General features: G+C 33.2%; 1 protein-coding gene across 9 annotated transcripts in view; it reads left to right on the top strand.

The window, feature by feature from the left end:
• The window catches only part of PDS5B (PDS5 cohesin associated factor B), a 184,282-nt gene that overhangs the window by 105,440 nt on the left and 57,663 nt on the right, over positions 1–21,179 (top strand). For all 9 annotated transcript variants that reach the window (XM_029936869.1, XM_029936868.1, XM_029936870.1 and 6 more), the window contains 5 exons: positions 2,878–2,926; positions 4,350–4,489; positions 5,813–5,928; positions 10,527–10,632; positions 13,595–13,755. In XM_029936869.1, coding sequence (XP_029792729.1) covers positions 2,878–2,926; positions 4,350–4,489; positions 5,813–5,928; positions 10,527–10,632; positions 13,595–13,755 — 572 coding nt within the window. The remainder of the gene's footprint in view (positions 1–2,877; positions 2,927–4,349; positions 4,490–5,812; positions 5,929–10,526; positions 10,633–13,594; positions 13,756–21,179) is intronic.

Genomic DNA, 21,179 nt, shown 5'->3' with positions numbered 1-21,179 from the left:
ACCCAACAGGAAAGAGAATGTGCTTTTTTGTACTCAGAATTAAAGTTCTTATATAGCTTTAAAAAAAACCAAAACAATAACTCTCATTGAAAACATAGAAAATAGAGTAAAATTGAACTCTCCCTTGCCACACTAAAATGATCCTATCATCTTTGTTTAGTCTTGTGGTTTTACAAAAATAGTATCATGTAATTTTAGTTAAGTATCTTTATATTTTTACTTAAAATATCACAGTAATTTTAAAGTACTACTTGATTTTCATAGTTATAATTGTATTCATTCAGTCAATGTATTTAAATTTTTGGACTTTTAGAATGATTCTAGTATTTTTCCCCCTAGAATGTTGTTTGAGAATGTTGTATGTAGGGCTGTAAAAGATGTAATTCATTGAAAAAGCGGTATGTATGGTCATTTTAAATGAATATTTCCAAGGAAATATATATCACACACAAATGACAATATGCTGTTATGTTTAATTTCCTTTCAATCTGTAGTGGAATGCCTCACCATCAACCCCCAAATAACTCCCACAAATCAAAACGTATACTGCATGGTCATAGAACAGAGGTCAATAGAGACGAGTTGTTTCACGTAAGGGCTAACAGTAATCTCTTGTTTCTGGTTTTTTGAACATACCTACTTTCTTTGATTATTGAGTATATTAAACCTACTAGAATTATTATTTCTGTATTATAAATGACTTAAAACTACTTTTAGTGATTCTCTATTTCAGTACTTTCTCTGTCAATGAGCAAGATTGGAAAATTGCTGTTTGAGTTAGTATGCTTCAGCCATACACGTGTTTCAATGTTCTAGTGCATAAGTTAGTGTATTTCGGTTAATAAGCTCTGAATAAGGTTCTCCTATTTGCTGTCTAGAGCTGTATTAATTTACTTCCTTTTGCTCAAAGTTGCATTGGTTAACTAGATATGAGATGTTTTTATGTGCATGTAAATAAAATTATTTCTGATTTTAGGCATTATTGAAGTCAGAATAGCCGAGTAGTTAGTGTATTAAGTGTGCAGATCATATGTTTAACAGCATGATGTGTAAGACTAATTAAAAAAATAACTTTGTTCTTGATTCTCACTGTCCTTTTAAAATTTACTTAGTGGGAGCTTCCTTCCCTTGCCAGTTGATAACAACTTGGGAGGGTCTCATGGTTTCATTCTCATGTGAAATAACAAAATACAGTCTCCATTCAGTTAAAATGTTTTAATGTCTTCTCCCTTGCGGAATTTTTCTTTAACTTGTCTTAAAATAATTACTGAGTTATCCAGGTTAAGGAGGAAATTCCCATTAATGTGCCATGGGGTTGAAGAAGAAACCAAATGGAAGATAGTACCTCAAAGGAAAATTCCAGTGAGAGGAGAATTAACAATCCCTTATTATTTAATATTTACTTTATACTGAGAATTACAGTAGACATTATAAAGGTAGAAAAAAATTCAAAGCTATATTTAATTTTTGGATGTTTATATTCCTTTTTTTCTAGGGAGACTCTTAAATACTTACAAATCAGTATTTTTTTTTTGTCTCCTTCATTACTCAGTCTGATAAAGATAGTTTTTATTCCTATTTAGTTCAGCAGTAAAGCCCTTCTGCTTTATTTAATTAAGTTGATTTGCTCAGTGTCACTCAAAGTGACATAATTTCTAATATTGTACTTCTGTTGATGCTCTTTCTTTTTCACGTGGATCAACTTGAAAACCCGGCAACACCTATTTCCCCCCAAATTAAACAATAGCATCTTCTGATTCTTGACATATCTATTCAAGTACTTTAAATTCCAAATATTTGGGAATTAACTCTTGAATTCTGTGTTTTGTGTCTCGCTTTCTCTTTGCAAGCTCCTTCTAAATAGGGATGGTTTGTTTATTTAGTTTGTTTTTGCCTTCACTACGATATTTTTCTGGTTCAGGATATTATTCAGAATTGCTGAATGACATCTTTAAAAAAATAACACTAACTTGATGCATTGTTAAATAACTAGCACCTTTAGAAACATCTTTTACTCATGTGACTTTACAGACTGTATTACACGGAGCACAATACAGTGACACATTCATTTACAGAAATAATGTTCACACAGCAAATAAATAGCACTCTTGGAAGAATCTTTTGTACATGTCAGTGGCATTTTTTTAAATTGTCTTTATCTAGTATCTTCCCCATAAGCTTCATGACTATGCCTTATAATCATCAGGCTTAAAAATTTTAAATTTATATTTTTAGTGTTTTATTTATTTTTGATACAGAGAGAGACAGAGCATGAGAGGGGGGAGGGGCAGAGAGAGAAGGAGACACAGAACCAGAAGCAGGCTCCAGGCTCTGAGCTAGCTGTCAGCACAGAGCCTGACGCGGGGCTCGAACCCACGAATGTGAGATCTGACCTGAGCCGAAGTCGGAGGCTTAACCAACTGAGCCACCAGGCGCCCCAGGCTTAAAAATTTTAGGAACACTTTAAGTCAACCAGAATTATATCCTTATGAATTTTTTCTTTGAGATAGCTTAAAAACTTGAAAACCAGGTTATTTTGTTCCTTTTCTAAGCTTAGTTGCTCTGTTCTTTCATTACTAAAGAAAACAGAATTTCTCCCTGTTTCAAAAGTTTGGAACAAAGGCATTCTTTGCTTGTTTGTTTGTTGTTTGTTGGCTGACAAAACAGGATGAGGACAGAGATGTTGACAACAGAGCGTTCACTTGCACTTTTCATCCACTTAGTCGAGTCTGAACCCAGCTAAACAAGGAGGTCACTGTGGTGGTGGGCAGGGTGTGGGCCTGGAGCATTAGTAGGTCATTCTTCTCTAATTTTCTGAAGGGTATGATGAAGATTATTAGGAGATATTAATTTTGCATTTTTTTGTGTGATTTACAGACGGATGCCAGTGTCAAGGCCATATTTTCAAAAGTGATGGTTATTACAAGTAAGTTATTTCAGATATTACATGTAAAATTTAAGGTTTAATTGAAATACTTGTTTTTCATAATTTAAAGTGTCATGGAATTCCACTCTGGGCTCTGATAATATAGGAAAGGAGTAAAGTGTTTTTTATTTTGTTTTTAACAGACAGCTCAGCCTCAGCTTTTCTTTTTCTCTGATTCTCATCTACTTTGCTACAAAGAATTTTTCTTTTTCTTTTGTGTATTGGTATGAGGAAAAGCTGGAGAAAGGATATATTATATACGTTTATTTTGGGAAATTCATTCAAATTATTAAGCATAACCTTACTGTGAAAACTGACTCTGTTCCTTGGAGTTGCTTGCTTTATTGTCAATCTGTTTGAAGCTAATTTCATTCTGAGCCAAAATTTAGAGGAAAGGGTATACTTAATACAAAAGAGCTGCTTCTTTGGAAAAAAATTACTAATTTGCTTTTTTGCTTTCAGTGATTTCAAATAAAATGTTATTTAATTGTACTTAACAGTAAGTACAAAAGGATTGTGTAGCACATCTCCTTTGTTCCGTGCAAGGATAGGGCAAAGTAGCTGTTTTTGTAGGATATTTGCTTTTCCTCTCGCCTCGAAGATCGCTGTATAGCGTAGCACATGGACAGAGGAAAATCAGGAACACCTGAGGAATACTTCTTCTGCACTTCCACTTGATAATAGTGAAGAGATTTCTCTCAGATAGATTTCTGGGATGTTAACAAATATTTCAAAGTGTGTATGGAAGTAATGCTCAGATTCTGAAGAGAACAGTAATCTAATTAACTGAGTTTTAGTCTAAGTGATAAGATTTGTGGCATGAGTAACATTTTAAGACCAAAGTATCTTTTAGTTTTGGGCAGTTAAACATAAATTAGTTTTCAGTCTCTTTGGATGGATAACCTTAAAACAAGTGATTTTCTGCTATTGCTTTTTAGTAACTATCTCCTCAGTAGTTTGGCTATGGACACTGTCTCTTAGAAGGAGATCCTATATGTATATGATTTGTCTTTGGATGGTTTAACAGTAACTCAGTATATGAAATTAGTTTCTTAAAGGTAAAACTTACTGATCTGTTTCTGTGAGTTACAAGAGAGCAGTGTACACAACAAGCTCAAGGAGACAGTAATAAATTGGGATCTTCAAGGTTGAGATTTAATGCCATTAAATATTATAAGGGGGTTTGTAGAGCCAGTTCCATCTTTCCTTACCACGATGTTTCTTCATAGTGTTCTGGTTTCCTGTTTCTAGAAAGCAGAATTTAGGGAAAATTGACTATTGAAGTTGATCCACAATTTTAAATTAAACTAGACTGAATTTGTAAATTGAGATTTTTAAAGTAATAAAAAGAATGAAAAATTTTGATCTAGTATGTTGAGAAATTTCTGAAATAGCATTTTAATTGGATTTTGATTCATTTAAGGAAATTTGCCAGATCCTGGTAAGGCTCAGGATTTCATGAAGAAGTTCACACAGGTGTTGGAAGATGATGAGAAAATAAGAAAACAGCTGGAAGTACTCGTTAGTCCAACGTGCTCCTGCAAGCAGGCTGAAGGCTGTGTGGTAAGGGGGACTGTTAGCAGAGTTAATGTTTGAAGAACCCCTCACATCTTTTTTTGACCCTTTTTATAAAATAATTTATATTTGTTGAGTAAAATTTAGAAAATATCACAGAAATGATAATACAGGTAAACTATAACTTGTCTATAGAGACAGTTGCTCTTTATATTATAGTGTATGTCTTCCAAAATAAGATCATGTTATTTGTACAGCTTTGTACGTTTTACTTAATTTTATTAGTTTTTTACAACATTAATAGCAGCATAGCATACCATTGAATATGTGTACCATAATCATTGAACAATCCACTTATGTTATACTCATTTAGATTTTTTTCTCCCAGTTTTGTTTAAAGAACACTTTAGTATCGTTACAGCTAATTTATTTTACAGTCTTGATTTCTTTAGGATAGATTCAATATTGGCTTCTGTTGTTGTTGGAAAGAAGCAAAATTCAAACAAAACATAATTATTTTGGTAGGATTTGTATTCTTGGTTCCTTGTTATTTGACCCCCACCCCTCTCCCTGCCTTGGGTATATTAGCCATTCATGTTTTTGGTAAATTGTGTGTGTTTAATCTTTGCCTATTTTTCTGGAATGACATTTATCTTTATCTTCTTGATTTGTTATTCATGTATGTTAAATAAGCTGCAGATAATTTTCTGTCATTTATAGTTTGCCCTTCCATTTTGATTTTGATGTTCTTTATATACCATAGTTTTATTTTTATATAACTAAGTCTCAGCAGACTCTTTAAGGTTTTTGCCTTTTGTGTCCTGCTTTCAAAACCCCATTATATTGCAAGTCAATGACAATACTTACTGAGGTCAGTATTTCTCAGTCTGTTGCCAGTGCAACTTTCAGGAGGCTTTTAAGGAAAAAGATGATTCTTGGCTCCACCCCAGATTGACTAATCTCCTCAATGAGGTCCAGGAATCTGTAGTTTTAACAAGCTTCCTTGATTATTTTACTCTGAAATTTTGTCTCCACTGACCCTTGATTTTATTCTTTTGTATTTGTTTTATCTTTTTGGAATGTTTTTGGTATAAAGAATGAAATAGGGATCTTTCTCTTTTTTCTAGATGTCTCTTCAGTTATCTCAAAACAGTGTATTCAATAATTCATCTTTTTACTGTTAGTTGAAATCATACCTTTCTCATATTCAAAATTCTTAATTTTGTTTTGTCAACTCATTCAATTCCTACTGATTTGCTTATTCCAACACCAGTATTGCATGATTTTAATTATTTTGGGTTCTAAACATTTTAATGCGATGTATTTATTTAAACAAGCTTTTGTAACATTAAAAAAAAATCTACCTTATAGCGTGAAATAACTAAGAAGCTGGGCAACCCCAAACAGCCTACAAATCCTTTCCTGGAAATGATCAAGTTTCTTTTGGAGAGGATAGCACCTGTGCACATAGATACTGAATCTATCAGGTATTTGTATGTAAAAATACTAAATTTTCATTACTGTTCATTCATTCATGCTTCAGGCAGTGCTTTTGAGTACCTGGTGTGTATATGTGTGTGTATGTATATACATACACACACACACACAAGGCACTTAACTATGGATTTTTGTATATGTAAAATGGCTGTATCCAAGTCTATATGTGCCTGTACATATTATTTGTTCATATATGTGTGTGTGTATATGTACACACTGATCTGTACACATCTGTGTATATTTATCTTGTTATTTATTTTAATTTTAAATATTACTTGTATTTAGATGAGAAAATGTCATTTTAAGCTTAATTTTTGTTATGAGTATACCAGGAATTCCTCTTTTTAGTTAGCTTGAATAGGATAAGTAATGCAGACACCTTGTAATTATGTCCTCAGGAACAGAAAATTAGGTGAATAGGTTGTAAAGCAGTATATGATGCATTTTCACAGATAATTGAGAACTCAAAGTGTTATTTTTAAAACGACACTCAGTTCAGCTTACATATCACCTAACTGTGACATCTTGGAAAATACTTTTCTTCTTACGGCTATATTCCCTTTAAAATGTTCTTTTTTTTTTTTTAAACATTTTCCTAAACTGTTTCAACTGGTTGAAAAAATAACGCACTTATAGAGTGTGTGTGTGTGTGTGTGTGTGTGTGTGTGTGTGTGTGTGTGTAAACATTCATTAATTCTGATTTGCTGCTCATCAGTAAATGAGATATATTAGACTCTACACTATATAATACCATCCTGTACTCTGAACCCTTTGGGAGATTTTTGGTTTTTTGTTTGGGAGGGTAGAGGGTGTAGCTTTTGGCCTGTAATCCCCTGCAGAGTAGGGAGACACTATTTTGGATACCCCGTAGTAACTTTGGATTCCTCTTGCATCAGTTTTCATTTGAAGAAGGGTTCCAGTGGTTTGAAAACCAGTTGTAAAACAAAAAAATCAGAACCCTCTGTATTAGTACTGAATCAGACTGAAACTCCTTAATTAAATAAACAATCCCATGCTTTCTCTATTCAAGGCAATGCTAGTTACATACTAGCAAACCCTACTTTTTGCTTTTCATTAACCCTCTGTTTGGTAATGGAATAAAGAGTTTTAATCAAAAGATTACATTTTAGTTTCATAAAATTAAGGCAGACAGTGTTCAGAGGACTCAAAGAGGTTTTCTGTAAGGAAGTAGTATTTGACCTAAGGAAAAAGGGATAAGATGATGTTTTTACTGAGGTGGGAGAAAGAATATTCTATGCACTGAGATTAATATAAACCAAGCTAGCTGGATAGGAAAAAACAAGGATATTTAGAAAATGATTGCCATCCATTTAAACTATAATATGGAAAGGTATAAAAATAGTATGAGATAATGCTAAAAAAGGAGTTATGATCAGATTGTGGAAAGCATTTAAGGTATAACTTTAGAGCTTTTACTTTATTCTTTAGTCTGTGGAGAACAGTGGATGGTTAATGACAGGTAGGAGGAAGGAAGTAGAAGGGACAGACTGTTAAGGTGCTATAAATTGTGAATGCTGGTAGTGTGATGGAAAGGAAAGATTATATTGGGGGAAGGTTTAAAAAGAATGGGTCATCTTACTGGAGATGGGAAATAAACTTGAGTCAAAGTCTAAGAGCTCAAGTTCAAATGAAGTACATAGTAACAACTTTGAAAAGAAACATGGGAGCTCATGTGCTGCTTATTTGGACATGACAGGTTTTAAAAACTGAAGCTTGATGTGAAACTGTGATAATGGATTCTTTCCCTAGGCAAGAGATTGCATAGAAAGACATAAAAAGATGAAAAGATCATGGACAGAACCTTGGAATTTTTTTTAACAGCAGAAAAATTACAGGAATGTAAGAACATCAGGGTTTTGTAGTGTTTTGAAAGATAAGATGGGAGAAAGTTTTCACAAATAATGTGTACTATGAACAGACCGAGGTTCAAAATAGGTCTTTGGCTTTATTGTCAATAGGCTGTAGTGATACAGAAGATACAGCAAAGCATAAATAACAATAACAAGTAGTAGCAGTTAGTCCTTATAAAGTACCTAGATGATTCTAAGTGTTTACGTTTTGCTCATTTACTTCTTAACCACATGAGACAAATTTATAGATAAGGAGCAGTGAGTTACAGCTGTTGAATAATTTCCCCACTGTTAGAAAGTGGCAAACTATATTGTAACCCAGGAAGTTTGGCTCCAGAGCCCTCTTGGATAACCATCACACTCTACAGTATGTCTTGGATTCCACTCTTAGTCCCCACCAATAGTCAGTGAGTGTCCAATTCACCTAACTCTTCTGATAGAGTGGCTATTAACCTTTTTAGTCCTTGCCATTTTATAGGTGAATGATGGTCTTCTTTTTAAAAAAAAAAAAAAAAGTGTCACTAATAAAGTTGAAATTTTTCCCCCCATATACTCCTTAGTTAGTTGCTTTTTAAAAAACTTTTCTATGAGGGACTTGCAGGAATTGTCTTTTTCTTATTGGTTGTAAGAATGCTTCATAAAATAGGCTATTAACTTAATTCTGTTGCCTTTTACATTTGTATAAATTATATATGTAATTAAATCTATCAGTTGTTTCCTTTATGACTTTTCTGCCTTTGGTATCATATTAGGTGGTTGTGTGGCCTTTTCCATTTAAATCTTTAATTGTTCTGGAATTCATTTTAGTATATAATGTGAAAGTAGATACCCATCCTTTAAATGCTAGTTGTATCAACTTCATTTATTAGAAAATTCTTTCCTTCCCAATCGATTTGTAATGTTTCCTTATAATAGCATAAATTCTCACTTTGGTTTCTTTGTCTTCTGAGGTTTTAATGATAATTTTTATTATCTTGTTGAGAAAGTTCTTTCATCTTTCCCCCCTAAAATTAATTGGCTGTTCCCATACTTTAATTGATTTTTCCAGTTGAGCCATAGAATGTATCTGTTGAATCTTCTTTACCAAATTGTGTACTCCTGATACATTTGTAGATTAGTGAAAAATGCCATTTGTATAATATTGTGTTTCCATCTTACAAAAATAGTTGTTTTGATTTATTCAAATCCCTGTGTTCCCTTCTTATAGTTTTAGAATTTACACATAGGTTCTGTGCATTTACAACTTTTTATTCTATATATTTTGACTTGTCATTGTGAATAGATTTTCCCTTCTCTATATTTTTTAGGTGGCTTTGGCTGATAGAGAAAAGCACTGTTGATTTTTTGTGTTTTTTGTGTTGTTTTGTGTGTTTTGTTAGTGTCACCTCACTGAACTCTTAGTATTTTTCAGTTGATTCTCTTTGGTTTTCCAGGTTGATGCTTTTCCTCACAGATTTTTTATATGACTGGCTCTGTTCCTTGGTTTATTAGCTCAGAAATGCGTTTCCTGACTACTCTGGCTAACAAATTTCAATTCTTGTCTTTGCATTCTTTCTAATCATTGTTGTTCCCTGATTGTGTTTTCTCTGTATTTGTTTACTTATTTTTGGCTTTCCTTCACTAGACTGAGAGCTTCATGCTCTGCATCATGGAAGAAAAGAATGAGTTTGATTTTGAGTAGATGGTATTTGTCACTCCTGTGGGATGTCTAGGTAAAAACCCTTGGGGCTCCTGAATACATTGGAAGGGAATTCAGGCTAAAGATTTTTATTTGAGATAGTTTTATTCGGGATAGTTGGAGCTATGAGAAGCAGTTAATCAATTGTGATCCATCAGTTGCTAAGGGTTGATAAATTATACGGTGACCCTGCAAGGGAGACAGATACATTTGACTTATAGCTTGGACTTAAATTTGAGTACATAATATTTTTGTAGAAACATAGAGCTACTAAGCATTTTAATGAACATTGAATAGTTGAATTTTCCTCCATTTTGATACATACTATGTCTCTACCTTTAATGTATATATGTTATTTGGTTTTTATAAAAAAAAAAAATGCCTGAAAGTGTGAGTGATTATTTTAGATAATTGAAACTGCATTATAAATGTTTATTTTAAAATAAATCTGTTTTTAGAAGAAACTTTCAAAGCATTTTGTTTCCTTTATAATCTATTTTAACTTCTAATGAGATTTTATTATATGCCTATTATCTATGTATTTTTACACCTTTCAGGAATAGGCTTGTGTTTCAGGAACAGACCTGTGTGTTTCTGGCTCTTAAAACAGTACTGACACATAGTAATATTTAGCAAATATTTTGAAAGTGCTTAATGTTGCCATTTATCCTTTTTTCAGTATACATTGTTCAACTTACTAGAGCAATAATGAATTTTAGATAATTAGAAAACATCTGTTTTGTGTTTAGGCATAGATCTTCCATGGAAAATGCAAGAATGAAAATATAGGTAGTATTAATAAACAGCAAATCAAATAACATTTGGACTTCATTGGAATTGATGGTAAAATACAGTTTTGAAAAGAAGTGCCTCAAAATACCTAATATAGTTTTTTGTTTTGCAGTAATGTCTGGGAAACAGCTATGTCAGATTTTTATGTGTTTGAATATAGTCTATAGAGAAAATATTCAGAATTATTTTTCTTAGTGCTAATAAAGAACACTTGAAAATATGGCAATTTTTTTTTCTCACACTTTAGTGCTCTTATTAAGCAAGTGAACAAATCAATAGATGGAACAGCAGATGATGAAGATGAGGGTGTTCCAACTGATCAGGCCATCAGGGCAGGTCTTGAACTGCTTAAGGTAAATATGTTTGTGGTGAAATGAAGTGCCTAATTAGGTAGCTGCTTAGTATATATAACATATATTTTGTATTCTTGAGATTTGCTTCTTAAGTTTATAGAACCTGAAGTAAAACTTTCTCAATCATTTAGAAATTCCTCATTTCCTCTAATATGTAAGCTAAATATTTTAAGGTTTAAATTGTATAATATAGCCTAGTATTATTACAGTAAAATAGTGAATCAGAAGTTTTCATTAGTAAGCAAAGATGGAGCCAAATTCTTCCTAAAACTACATTTTATCTTTTATTTTATTAGCTGAAGTATACTACTGCCTTGTACTTATTACAAAAATATCAGTTAATTGTTGACAACTTAGAAAGTATAAAAATGGGGTGCTTGGGTAGCTCATTTGGTTAAGTGTCTGACTTCGGCTCAGGTCATGATCTCACGGTCCATGGATTCGAGGCCCACGTCAAGCAGCCTGCTTCGGATTCTGTGTCTCCCTCTCTCTGCTGCTTCCCCATTCATGATTTGTCTCTCTTTGTCTCTCAAAAATAAATAAAAGTTTAAAAAAAAATTTTTTTAAAAAGAGAGTAAAAATTAAAGAAGAAAACATTCATAAGCCTATAATACGTACACAAGCATTTCTTTTGTTTCCTTTATAATCTTGAAAAAATGGATGCTTTATATAGTTGAGACCAGACTGAATATATATACTTTTATATCTTGACTATTTTCCCTTATGAAATTACAAGTATTTTTTTCAGTGGTTTTTAAGATAGTGTTTTTAGGAATGTCAAAAAATGTATCTGATTTATGGGTGTTACTAGATGGATGCTTTTGGGTAAATTCATTGCCTCTACTTCCTCATCTGTAATAGAGATAATGATTGCACTTACCTCACAGAGCACTAAAGTAAAACATGTACATAAGTTTCTTGGCACTGTGTCTGGCTCATATTAAAAATTTTTAAATCATTATATTTTTTGAAATGGTGATTAGTCCACTTTTGTGATATCATAGTGTTCCCAACTATGTCTCTGGATTAGATTTTTCTAATTTTATTCATATAATCACTGCAAAGATAAATATGTTTAAGATCTCTCACTAATGCCTTTTTAAAAAAATCCTGAAATGTAAAGATCATTCTCAAAAATTTTCAATGTATATATTTAGTCAAATTCCTTTAAAGAAAAATCATATTCCTATATAATTCCATTAGCAGTGAATGAAGGTGCCTATCTTATCTTCCCAAACATGGAATATTATAAATTTTAAAGAGATTTGCTAATCTGATAAGTAAAAATGTTTTAATTTGTATAATTAGTGCTCTGAAGTATAACTTCCATATGTTAATTGTTAGTGTTTTTCCTGTGGTGAATCATAATTTTTTATCCTGTGTTCATCTTCTGCTGACATCTTAATTTTTTGTTCTTTTTAAACTGATGTGAGTTTTTTATTTCCTTTGCTTTTTCATAGGATGTATTTGGTAAATAAAAAAATAAAATATAATCTATTATATACGTTATAAGGTATGGTAATAAAGTAAATACAGTGAAAAGTAAATAGGATGCTATCTCAAGTATAGTATTAACAGTACTGTTGACGGGCACCTGGGTAGCTCAGTTTGTTAAGCGTCCGCCTCTTGATTTCAGCTCAGGTCATGATCTCACAGGTCTGTGGGGTCTGCGCTGTGATTTCTGCACTGACAGCACAGAACCTGCTTGGGATTCTGTGTCTCCCTCTCTCTCTACCCCTTCCCCACTCACTCATTCACACACACTCTCTCAAAATAAATAAACACTAAAAAAAAAAAAAAAATACTGTTGAATTTCCTGAATAGTTTTTCTTCTGATTCACAACCCCCAGATATAATTGTTCTGAATTTGGGTTATTATTCATTATTCATTCTTGTACTGTTCTCTATAGTTTTATCATCTCTGTTTATGTATCTCTAAATAATGTCACTTACTTTGCTTGTTTTTGAATCTTACAAATATGGCATTATGCTAAATATATTTTTCTACTAGTTTTTACTTTCCACATTTGATTCTAGTTGTTTAAGCTTAAAAACCCTGTCTTGTTCAGAAAATTTTTATAACTTTTGATTTTTAATCTGAAATATGAACATCTGAAACTTATTTTGAAAGTGTATATTGTAGGGAAAGATTTAATTAAGTGGTATGCAGTTTTATCAGGACTATTTATTAAAAATACTATTCGTTTTCATTCTCTGTTGCCACTGTAAGATATAAGTTCTTATATATGCTGGAATTATTTATTATTTTCTTTTTTGTTTTGTGTCTTCTGTTAGTATACCATGTTGATTTGATAATTATAACTTTATGATACCTTTTAATATCTGTTGTTTTACCCTCTTTCCTAAATAACTTTTTTTCAAAAATGTTACTAGCTAGTTCCTTTTAATCACTTTTATTTAGAAGAATGGGCTGTTCTGTTAAATTCTCTCTTCTTGTCCCTCTTCTCTTATTCTCATTCTCCTCCAAAAAAAATCTGGGGCACCTGGGTGGTTCAGTTGGTTAAGCATCCGAACTCTTAATCTTGGTTCAGGTCATGATGTCATGAGACCATAAGAACCCATGTTGGTCTCTGTGCTGACAGCATGGGGCCTACTTGGGATTTTTTCTCTCCCTCTGTCTTCTCTCTCTGCTCCTCTTCTGCGTGCTCTCTTTCTCTAAATAATAAATAAATAACTTAAAAAGTCAAAATTAACCAAAATCTAAATTAATTAGAGTAGAATTACATTAACATGTAATTTAATTTTGAAAGAAAAGACTTCTTTAAGTCCTATGATCTTCCTACACAAGAAATTATCTTATACATATTTGAGTAAGTTTTAAAGTTCATTGTGCTTTCATATACTTGTTAGCATAAATATTTTTGTGTTTACTTGGAGTATTTCCAATTATATTTAAAGATGAAAAGGGTTTATAGATCATTTTTATGACTCCTGTTTTTAGGTACTCTCATTTACACATCCCATCTCGTTTCATTCTGCTGAAACGTTTGAATCTCTTCTGGCTTGCCTGAAAATGGATGATGAAAAAGTAGCAGAAGCTGCACTCCAAATTTTTAAAAACACAGGAAGCAAAATTGAAGAGGATTTCCCACACATCAGATCGTAAGTTTTGAGTTTATTCTGATAAATACTCTGGAAAATAGAAAAATAATTTACTGTTTTTGATTTATGTAGTAGTTGGAATCTTGTAAATTTTGAGGAAATGATATCTGAGTTATATTAAGTTTATATCATTCAGTTTAGATTCTCATTTCCTGGGGGATAGCACTGATTGGTATTTTGGATGATTCATGAAAATGTGAGATAAATATGGCATTTCTTTCTCAAGCATTTATTTTGCTTAAATATTTTAATGAAAATAATTTTCTGGTAAAATATTTTCTTGACATTATGGCATAGGATAAACAATTTACATGAATTTAAGGTCTCTTAGGACATTTCAAAAAAATTTCAGCAGGACTATGCATAGGATTCTTCACTATACTCTGATTAAAGGTTTTGAATTGAAAATTTTCAGAAGCACTGCTTCATTTGACTTGGGGAAGCATGGTTAATCATCCTAACAGCAGTGTACTTTTGTGTACATTTCAATATTTCCAGGATTTGGAAATTGTGCTTTCATCCTTGGGATCTCTAATGCTGGTTGATTATTCAGGAATCTGTAATATCTTCAAACGATGAGTCTTCATTCTCTGTGGGGATCCCTACTTACTTCTCTATATGCATCTTTCCTCCCTCTTCCTGGAGGGTATATCTGATAGTTGGTCCTGATCTTGCCATCATCATTGATGGTTGGCTTTACATCAGCCTCATTACTTCTGGGTTAGCTGCTGCTCTGATTAGTTGTGGTTGGGGTAGCATGCTTCTTCATGTTGAAGAATTGCCTGTGGCCTATTTTCTCGGAAAGAAACTGGACAAAGATAGCTCTTAAAATCCCAGGTACACTTTTTGTTGTTATTCTTTGTTCATGTGAACTTAATTCTAGTTTACATGGTAATTGAAACATACCAGAATTTTATAATCCCATTCTCTTTGGCAAGAGTAAGAAACTTTATTGTTTAGAATTGATTTCTTAATTTTTAATGGGATGGAGAGTATGAATATTCCTTTGGCTCTGGTTCTCCAGTCCAGGTCAGAGATCAGAGTTTGCGGATACACACATGCACACACACACAATACAAAACTCTGTATCACTTACTGAATGCCCGCTTACTGGACCATCTCATTTAAACTTTGTAACAGTCCAGTAAAGTGTAGGAATTATCCTAATCTTCCAAATGAGAAATCTGTTATTCACTTGAAGTAAATGGTTTTAAATCATATAGCTAGAAAGTACAGAGTGAAGGTTTGAATTTAGGCCTCTGAATGCCTATGGTACCATATCCATACTGGCACAGTTCCTTTCTTAATTAGGGTTTTGGGCAAGTTTTAGTTTTCTTTATTCACTGGTAGTTTTAGTTTCATTCTTGACTGTCTTTACCAATGTCTCTAATACCTTACACATTGCTTGATATGTTTGTGGGAGAACTACAAGAGCAAGGTTGAAAGGTAGACATTTTAGAACATGCAAAGGGTATTTTAAAACATATGCTGCTTTAATATGGAACTGAAAGATTATTTGATTTATATACTAAGTATTTTTCAGATGTTTCTCATGAGGAGAATGAACTGATATTGAACACCTGTGTGTACACACTGTTCTTGATGAAGTAGCTCATAGTATAATATGTCTCCCAGGAGATAAAATATTTATGCAGATTTTATATTTTAAATGATTAATTGGGTGAGTTCATTTTGAGGCAAAATGATAGAGCTGAGTATTGATTAAAGTATCTTCCCTTGAATTCACCAAAAATAATTTAGAGGAACCAAAAGAGAAATATATCTTAAGTAGAATTGGACAAAATTGGTCCTAGATCATTTAGACCAAAATGAATGTGAGAACATTGACAGTTGATACACATATTCCTGAATCAGGCATATAAGGGAATGGATAGTAAGTGTTTTGTCGTTTGCTGATTTAGAAGGAGGAGATTGAGGTATGGGCAGGCTTTGAGAGAAATAAGGAGAACCTAATTTTGGCTGTCATAGAACTAAAGGAGAGACTTTGTGGTCACACCATTTTTCTTTGAACTGACCTATTTTCCTTAGCAGGAGGAGCAAAACTTAGAGGTGAAGTAAAGCTTAGAGGAGAATTTTGAAGCAGATGTTTTATTACCAACTTTAGAGACACAGAAAGAATTGTGTGCTCAGCCACTAAACAAAAATGATGGTGTGTTATGGTTTCTGTTCTGATTCCTGTCTCTCAGGTGTCTGACTTACCTCCGGAGTAGGTAGTTATACCCAAACTAAGCATCCTCTTACAGCATAGAATACAGCCTTGGTGCAGGTGGAGCTAGTTCTCGTCACTGGTGGGGTTACAGTAGACTGGAGAGAAATTACACTGAGATGAGGGAGTTGCTGCCCTTCCCCATGCTCCTTACCCAGCCGGCTGAGTAATGAGTTGGGAGCTTTGATGTTAATTTTTAAAGAGAGGCATCCACTGTTCAGTCTTCAGGGAGATGCTATCTACCTTTTTGTACAAATGGCAAAGGCAGAAAATTTCTCTTATTCAAAGATGAGTTAACAGAGTACAGATAAATTAACAAACATGAAACCTATGCAGATATTTTTGTACTCACAAGAAAGGTGATAATCACTGTTGGCAAGAATATAATTTTTCTAGGAAAAAAGGAAATTTTAAACAATTTTAAACTGCCAAGAAAAACAGCAAATGATATCTGGAAAAATAAGAGAACAAAACAAATACATAAAAAGGGAAGTGGCAGAACCAGTGGTAAAGAAGACAGGAACATACTTGCATTATAAAGTATAATTTCTTATAAGCGGCAAGGAGCAGAGTAAGCAATTTAAAAAAATGTAATCAGTAAGCTAACAATGGAGCTTGAGGAGATTGCGTAGAATGTGGAAATGTAGGCATAGAAATAAAGGCAGTTAAAAATCTTTAATTGCAGATAGTGAAAAGCCCTTAAGAGGTTTCTGCGATGGAAACGGAATAATGGAAAATGGAAGATAATAATTAAAAAATAATAGTAAACTTGTTTAGAATGAATCTGAATCATCCTAATGTGAATTTGGATATCAAGAGGACTCATGTGTTAGGAAAATATCCTGGTGGAATTTACTGAATTTTCAGGGATTACACAAGTGATTTCACAAACATCAAGTGCAAAGAAAAGGAAGTATATTATGTACGATGGAAAAATAAAGAGGCTTGCTTATTTCTTTCAACCACCTAGGATTCCTAAAGTTCATGATTTAACAGCTAGAGAGTTTTCATGGACAAAAAGAATATAACCTAAGAATTTCCTTAAGTAGCCAAATTGTGCTTAAGGGAAAGTGAAGGATATTCTTTAGGATGTAAAGACTCAGGAAATGTATTAATTACCCCTTTTATATTGTGAACTCTGCCTACCAAGTTATATACTCTTTCCCTTTGCTTTCAGTTATGCTTAAGCCCTTAAATCCAACTTTGTTTTTGTTTGCGTATCTGGTTTGCTTTTTCTTATCATTTTACTTCAAGTGTCTAACTTTTAGATGTGCCTATATCTTTGTTTTTTTAAATACTGGATTTTTAGGGCCCCTAGGTGGCTCATCAGTTAAGTGTCCGGCTTCAGCTCAGGTCATGATCTCACAGTTCGTGGGTTCGAGCCCTGCGTCAGACTCTGTGCTGATAACTAGCTCAGAGCCTGGAGCCTGCTTCAGATTCTGTGTCTCCCTCTCTCTGACCCTTCCCTGCTTGTGCTGTCTCTGTCTCTCAAAAATAAAAATAAAAAACATTAAAAAAAATTTTTAAATACTGGATTAAATACTTGGATTTTCTTACAAATCCAAGATAACCAGCAAGATTGCTAAAACTGGTTAACAGATATTTCCTCTAAAGAAAACTTAAGACAGAGCTTTCAGATATTGCTGCAAAAAGTTTAAGTAAAATTTTAGTAAAAAGAGAGTCAACTAAAACAAAAATATATTATGGTCAAATGTGGTTAATTTCAGGAATACAAAGAGGGTTGGTATTAATAAGCCTAATATTCATGCTACAATTTATTATATAATTGAGTAAAAGGGAAAAGGCACACAGTAGGTCACTTTGATAGATGCTAAAAGGGTTAAGATGATAAAAGAGTCTGTTTCTAATTAAAACTAATAAAATAGGATTAAATGCCTTCATAACATAATAAGTGTGTCTCACACCAATCATATAGTAAACATCAGAAGCATTCCCTGTAAAATTAGGAATGAAGTGAGGACAATACACTATCTTTGCCATGATTTAATAACATTGTTTCAGAAGCATTAGCCAGTATAATTACATAAGAAAATAAATTTAAGAAGTACAAGTGTTGGAGGAGACAGAGTTTTTGTATTTCATGGAAATCTGCGAATCAACTGAAAAATTACCAAAACCAAGATAGCCAATATAAACCAAAATCCCATAAAACACTATCAACCATTTTGAACATATTTAGGGGTAAAACCCAGAAAAGCTAGGAGTAACACATACAAGAAATTTGCAACTTTATAGTACTACGTAGAGGAGTATAATATTTAGCCAAAAAATTAGGAAAAGTTAAATTACTTAGTAAATTGTTGGCAGGCTGTTTTGAAAAGAAAAATCAATGTTGGCTGCTTATCTTGATTTTACATATATTTGAAATGAGTCAGATTTATTTAAGATTTTAAATATATAAAATGAATAAAAGTACTGGTAACCAGAACCTTTCTATAATCCCCCCTTTTTTCGGTGGGTGAACGGACACTGATGCCAAATCATAAGATGAAATACTGATGGATTGTACTGTTCTATATCCATTTGTTGAAAAATATTATAGAGTCTCTACTGTGTATAAGGTACTGAAATGTGTGTGAAGTTTTGTTGAAATGAACAGACTCTGCCCTTATATTTTAGTGAGGGAGGATACTATTTAGACAAAAGCAAAAATCATGGTAAGTTAGAGAGCAAATAATATGCTTGGAAACTATTTTCAATACTTATAACTTAGAAAAGGTTAATATCTGTAATGTATAAAGACTCTTAATAATAACATAGCAAACAGGTTTCACACAATACTGAAAAAGGGAATGAACAGTAAATTCACAAACAGGAAAGCCTTCTGGCCTCTCAGATCAAGAAAAGACGTTTATGCCTTCTAATAGTAATTGAGGCAGATAGAAATAAAAACACTTATATGCTATAACCAGGATTAGCTAGCATTCCAGTGATGGTTGCTTGATTGGATTATAAATTGATTCAGCTTTTCTGGGTTGGTAATGTGGTAATACATAAATTAAAATGTGTGCATGTAGTCTTCAATGCTGCAGTTTTATTTTCAGGAACTTACTTCAGAGATAATTAGAAGAGATATCTACCTAATGATTCTATGGCTCGGGATTGAGTCAGAGAAACAGAAACCACACAGGATATTTAAACATAAATTAATACAGGTGTTTGAAGGATGAAATAGCAGTAGGCTGCTTTGGTAACCCAGGGATTAGGAACTGCTTGCTGGAAGCAGCTATGATCCCTAGGGCTGGTCAGCTGAGAACAAGTGGTGTTCAGGACTGCCCATTGGATGGAAGAGCCCTGTCAGTACTGCACAGCCAGCTAGCTGTCACAGTAGGAGTGTCTTAGGTGTTGCTGGGGGACTGCAAAGCTACTGCATGGGGTGCCTGAAGAAGCTCGGATGTCTCTTATTGGAAGAATCCAACAGGAAGCCAACCCTTGAGGGAATCTAGGAAATGTGCTTTCTGATTTATAGCACGAGGATCCCAGAGCAGATTATAGAGGAGGCTTAAATCTTAAAGCTCAGAAACAGTACGTAAATAACTAGCATAAGAATGTTGGTGGTTTTGTTGTTAAGATTAAAAAAGAAAATCCAAAACATCTAAATGTTCATCAGTAGGGGATTGGTTAGACTAGTTGTGGTACAGCTATCCACTAAAGAGCTCTCTGAGCATTAAAATTAGTGTTTAGCAGTACTTGATATATAGGAGGTTCTCTACAGCATTATTGGTGGAAAAATGTTTCCATATACTATGTATTTGGTATCCTCATTTACTTAAATGTATGTATGTATGTATGTATGTATGGAGAAATTTTGGAAGTCTGGTCACCAAATGTTAACAGTAATTATTTCAGAGTAGTAAAATTTTGAGGGTTTTAGTGGTTTTAATGTATTTTTCAATTTTTGCATTTTCTGCATGTGTGAGATGATTATCGAGAGGGAAAAAAACCCTTGAATTGGAAAGAGGGAAATCAATTTAACAAGGGAGTAAATAAAGTATTTCTTTTAATAGGAACTTATTAACAGAAAAAGCAATCAGAAAATAGTTGTTTCATTTACATTTCACTAACTTCTAAGACTCTGCCTAGTACTTCAGAATTCTTGAAAGTTTTTTTTCTTTGGTTTATTTCTGTTTTCTGGTGTGTGTGTGTGTGTGTGTGTGTGTGTGTGTGTGTGTGTGTGTGTGAGTGAGAGAGAGAGAGAGAGAGAGAGAGAGAGAGAGAGAGAGTTTTCTGTTTAAATGAATATGCAAAACATTGGATGAGCTTAAAATTTCACATTCTGTCTTTAAATATTCCAACCAGAATTGCTTTTTATACTTCTGTGTGATGTGTAATTTTCTCTTGATTACTAAGAAAAGGTATTATGGATGTTTGTATTGGAAAGTCTGAGCTGTGATAAGATGGGTCTTATCTGGGGAGTTTAGTTACTGAAGTTACCAGAAAATAGTACTTTTTCATTTCCTAAAGAAGCTTCAAACCATAGACTAAAAGGATAATTTGGTGAAACTCTTGTTCCTTAAACATTTTATTCCTAAAATTTTCAAACATCTATAGAAGTAGATCGAATAATATAATAAACTCCTATGTGTCCAACAACTAGCTTATATATGAATAACTTAGAGCCACTTTTGTGTAAGTTATAATTCTATTCTTCTGTTCCCCTTATATTTGAAAGCAAATCCCAGACTAAATATATTATTTTATCTATACATCTAAGTAAGAACTCTCCAGGGAAGACCTGAACAGACACTTCTCCAAAGAGGACATCCAGATGGCCAATAGGCACATGAAACGATGCTCAGTGTCACTCATCATCAGGGAAATACAAATCAAAACCACACTGAGATACCACCTCACACCGGTCAGACTCACTAAACTCAACAAATCAAGAGACTATAGATGCTGGCGAGGATGTGGAGAAACGGGCACCCTCCTACACTGTTGGTGGGAATGTAAAGTGGTACAGCCGCTCTGGAAAACAGTGTGGAGGTTCCTCAAAAAACTATCCATAGAACTCCGCTATGACCCAGCTTATAGCACTGCTAGGGATTTACCCAAAGGATACAGAAAGGCTGATGCATAGGAGCACATGCACCCCAATGTTCATAGAGGCACTTTCTACAATAGCCAAATCATGGAAAGAGCCTAAATGTCCATCACCTGATGGATGGATCAAGAT

This window comes from Suricata suricatta, chromosome 4 (genome assembly GCF_006229205.1).
Source record: "Suricata suricatta isolate VVHF042 chromosome 4, meerkat_22Aug2017_6uvM2_HiC, whole genome shotgun sequence".
NCBI lineage: Eukaryota > Metazoa > Chordata > Mammalia > Carnivora > Herpestidae > Suricata > Suricata suricatta.
Note: the sequence above shows the minus strand (reverse complement) of the source record. Positions and strands in the feature narration are given on the sequence as shown.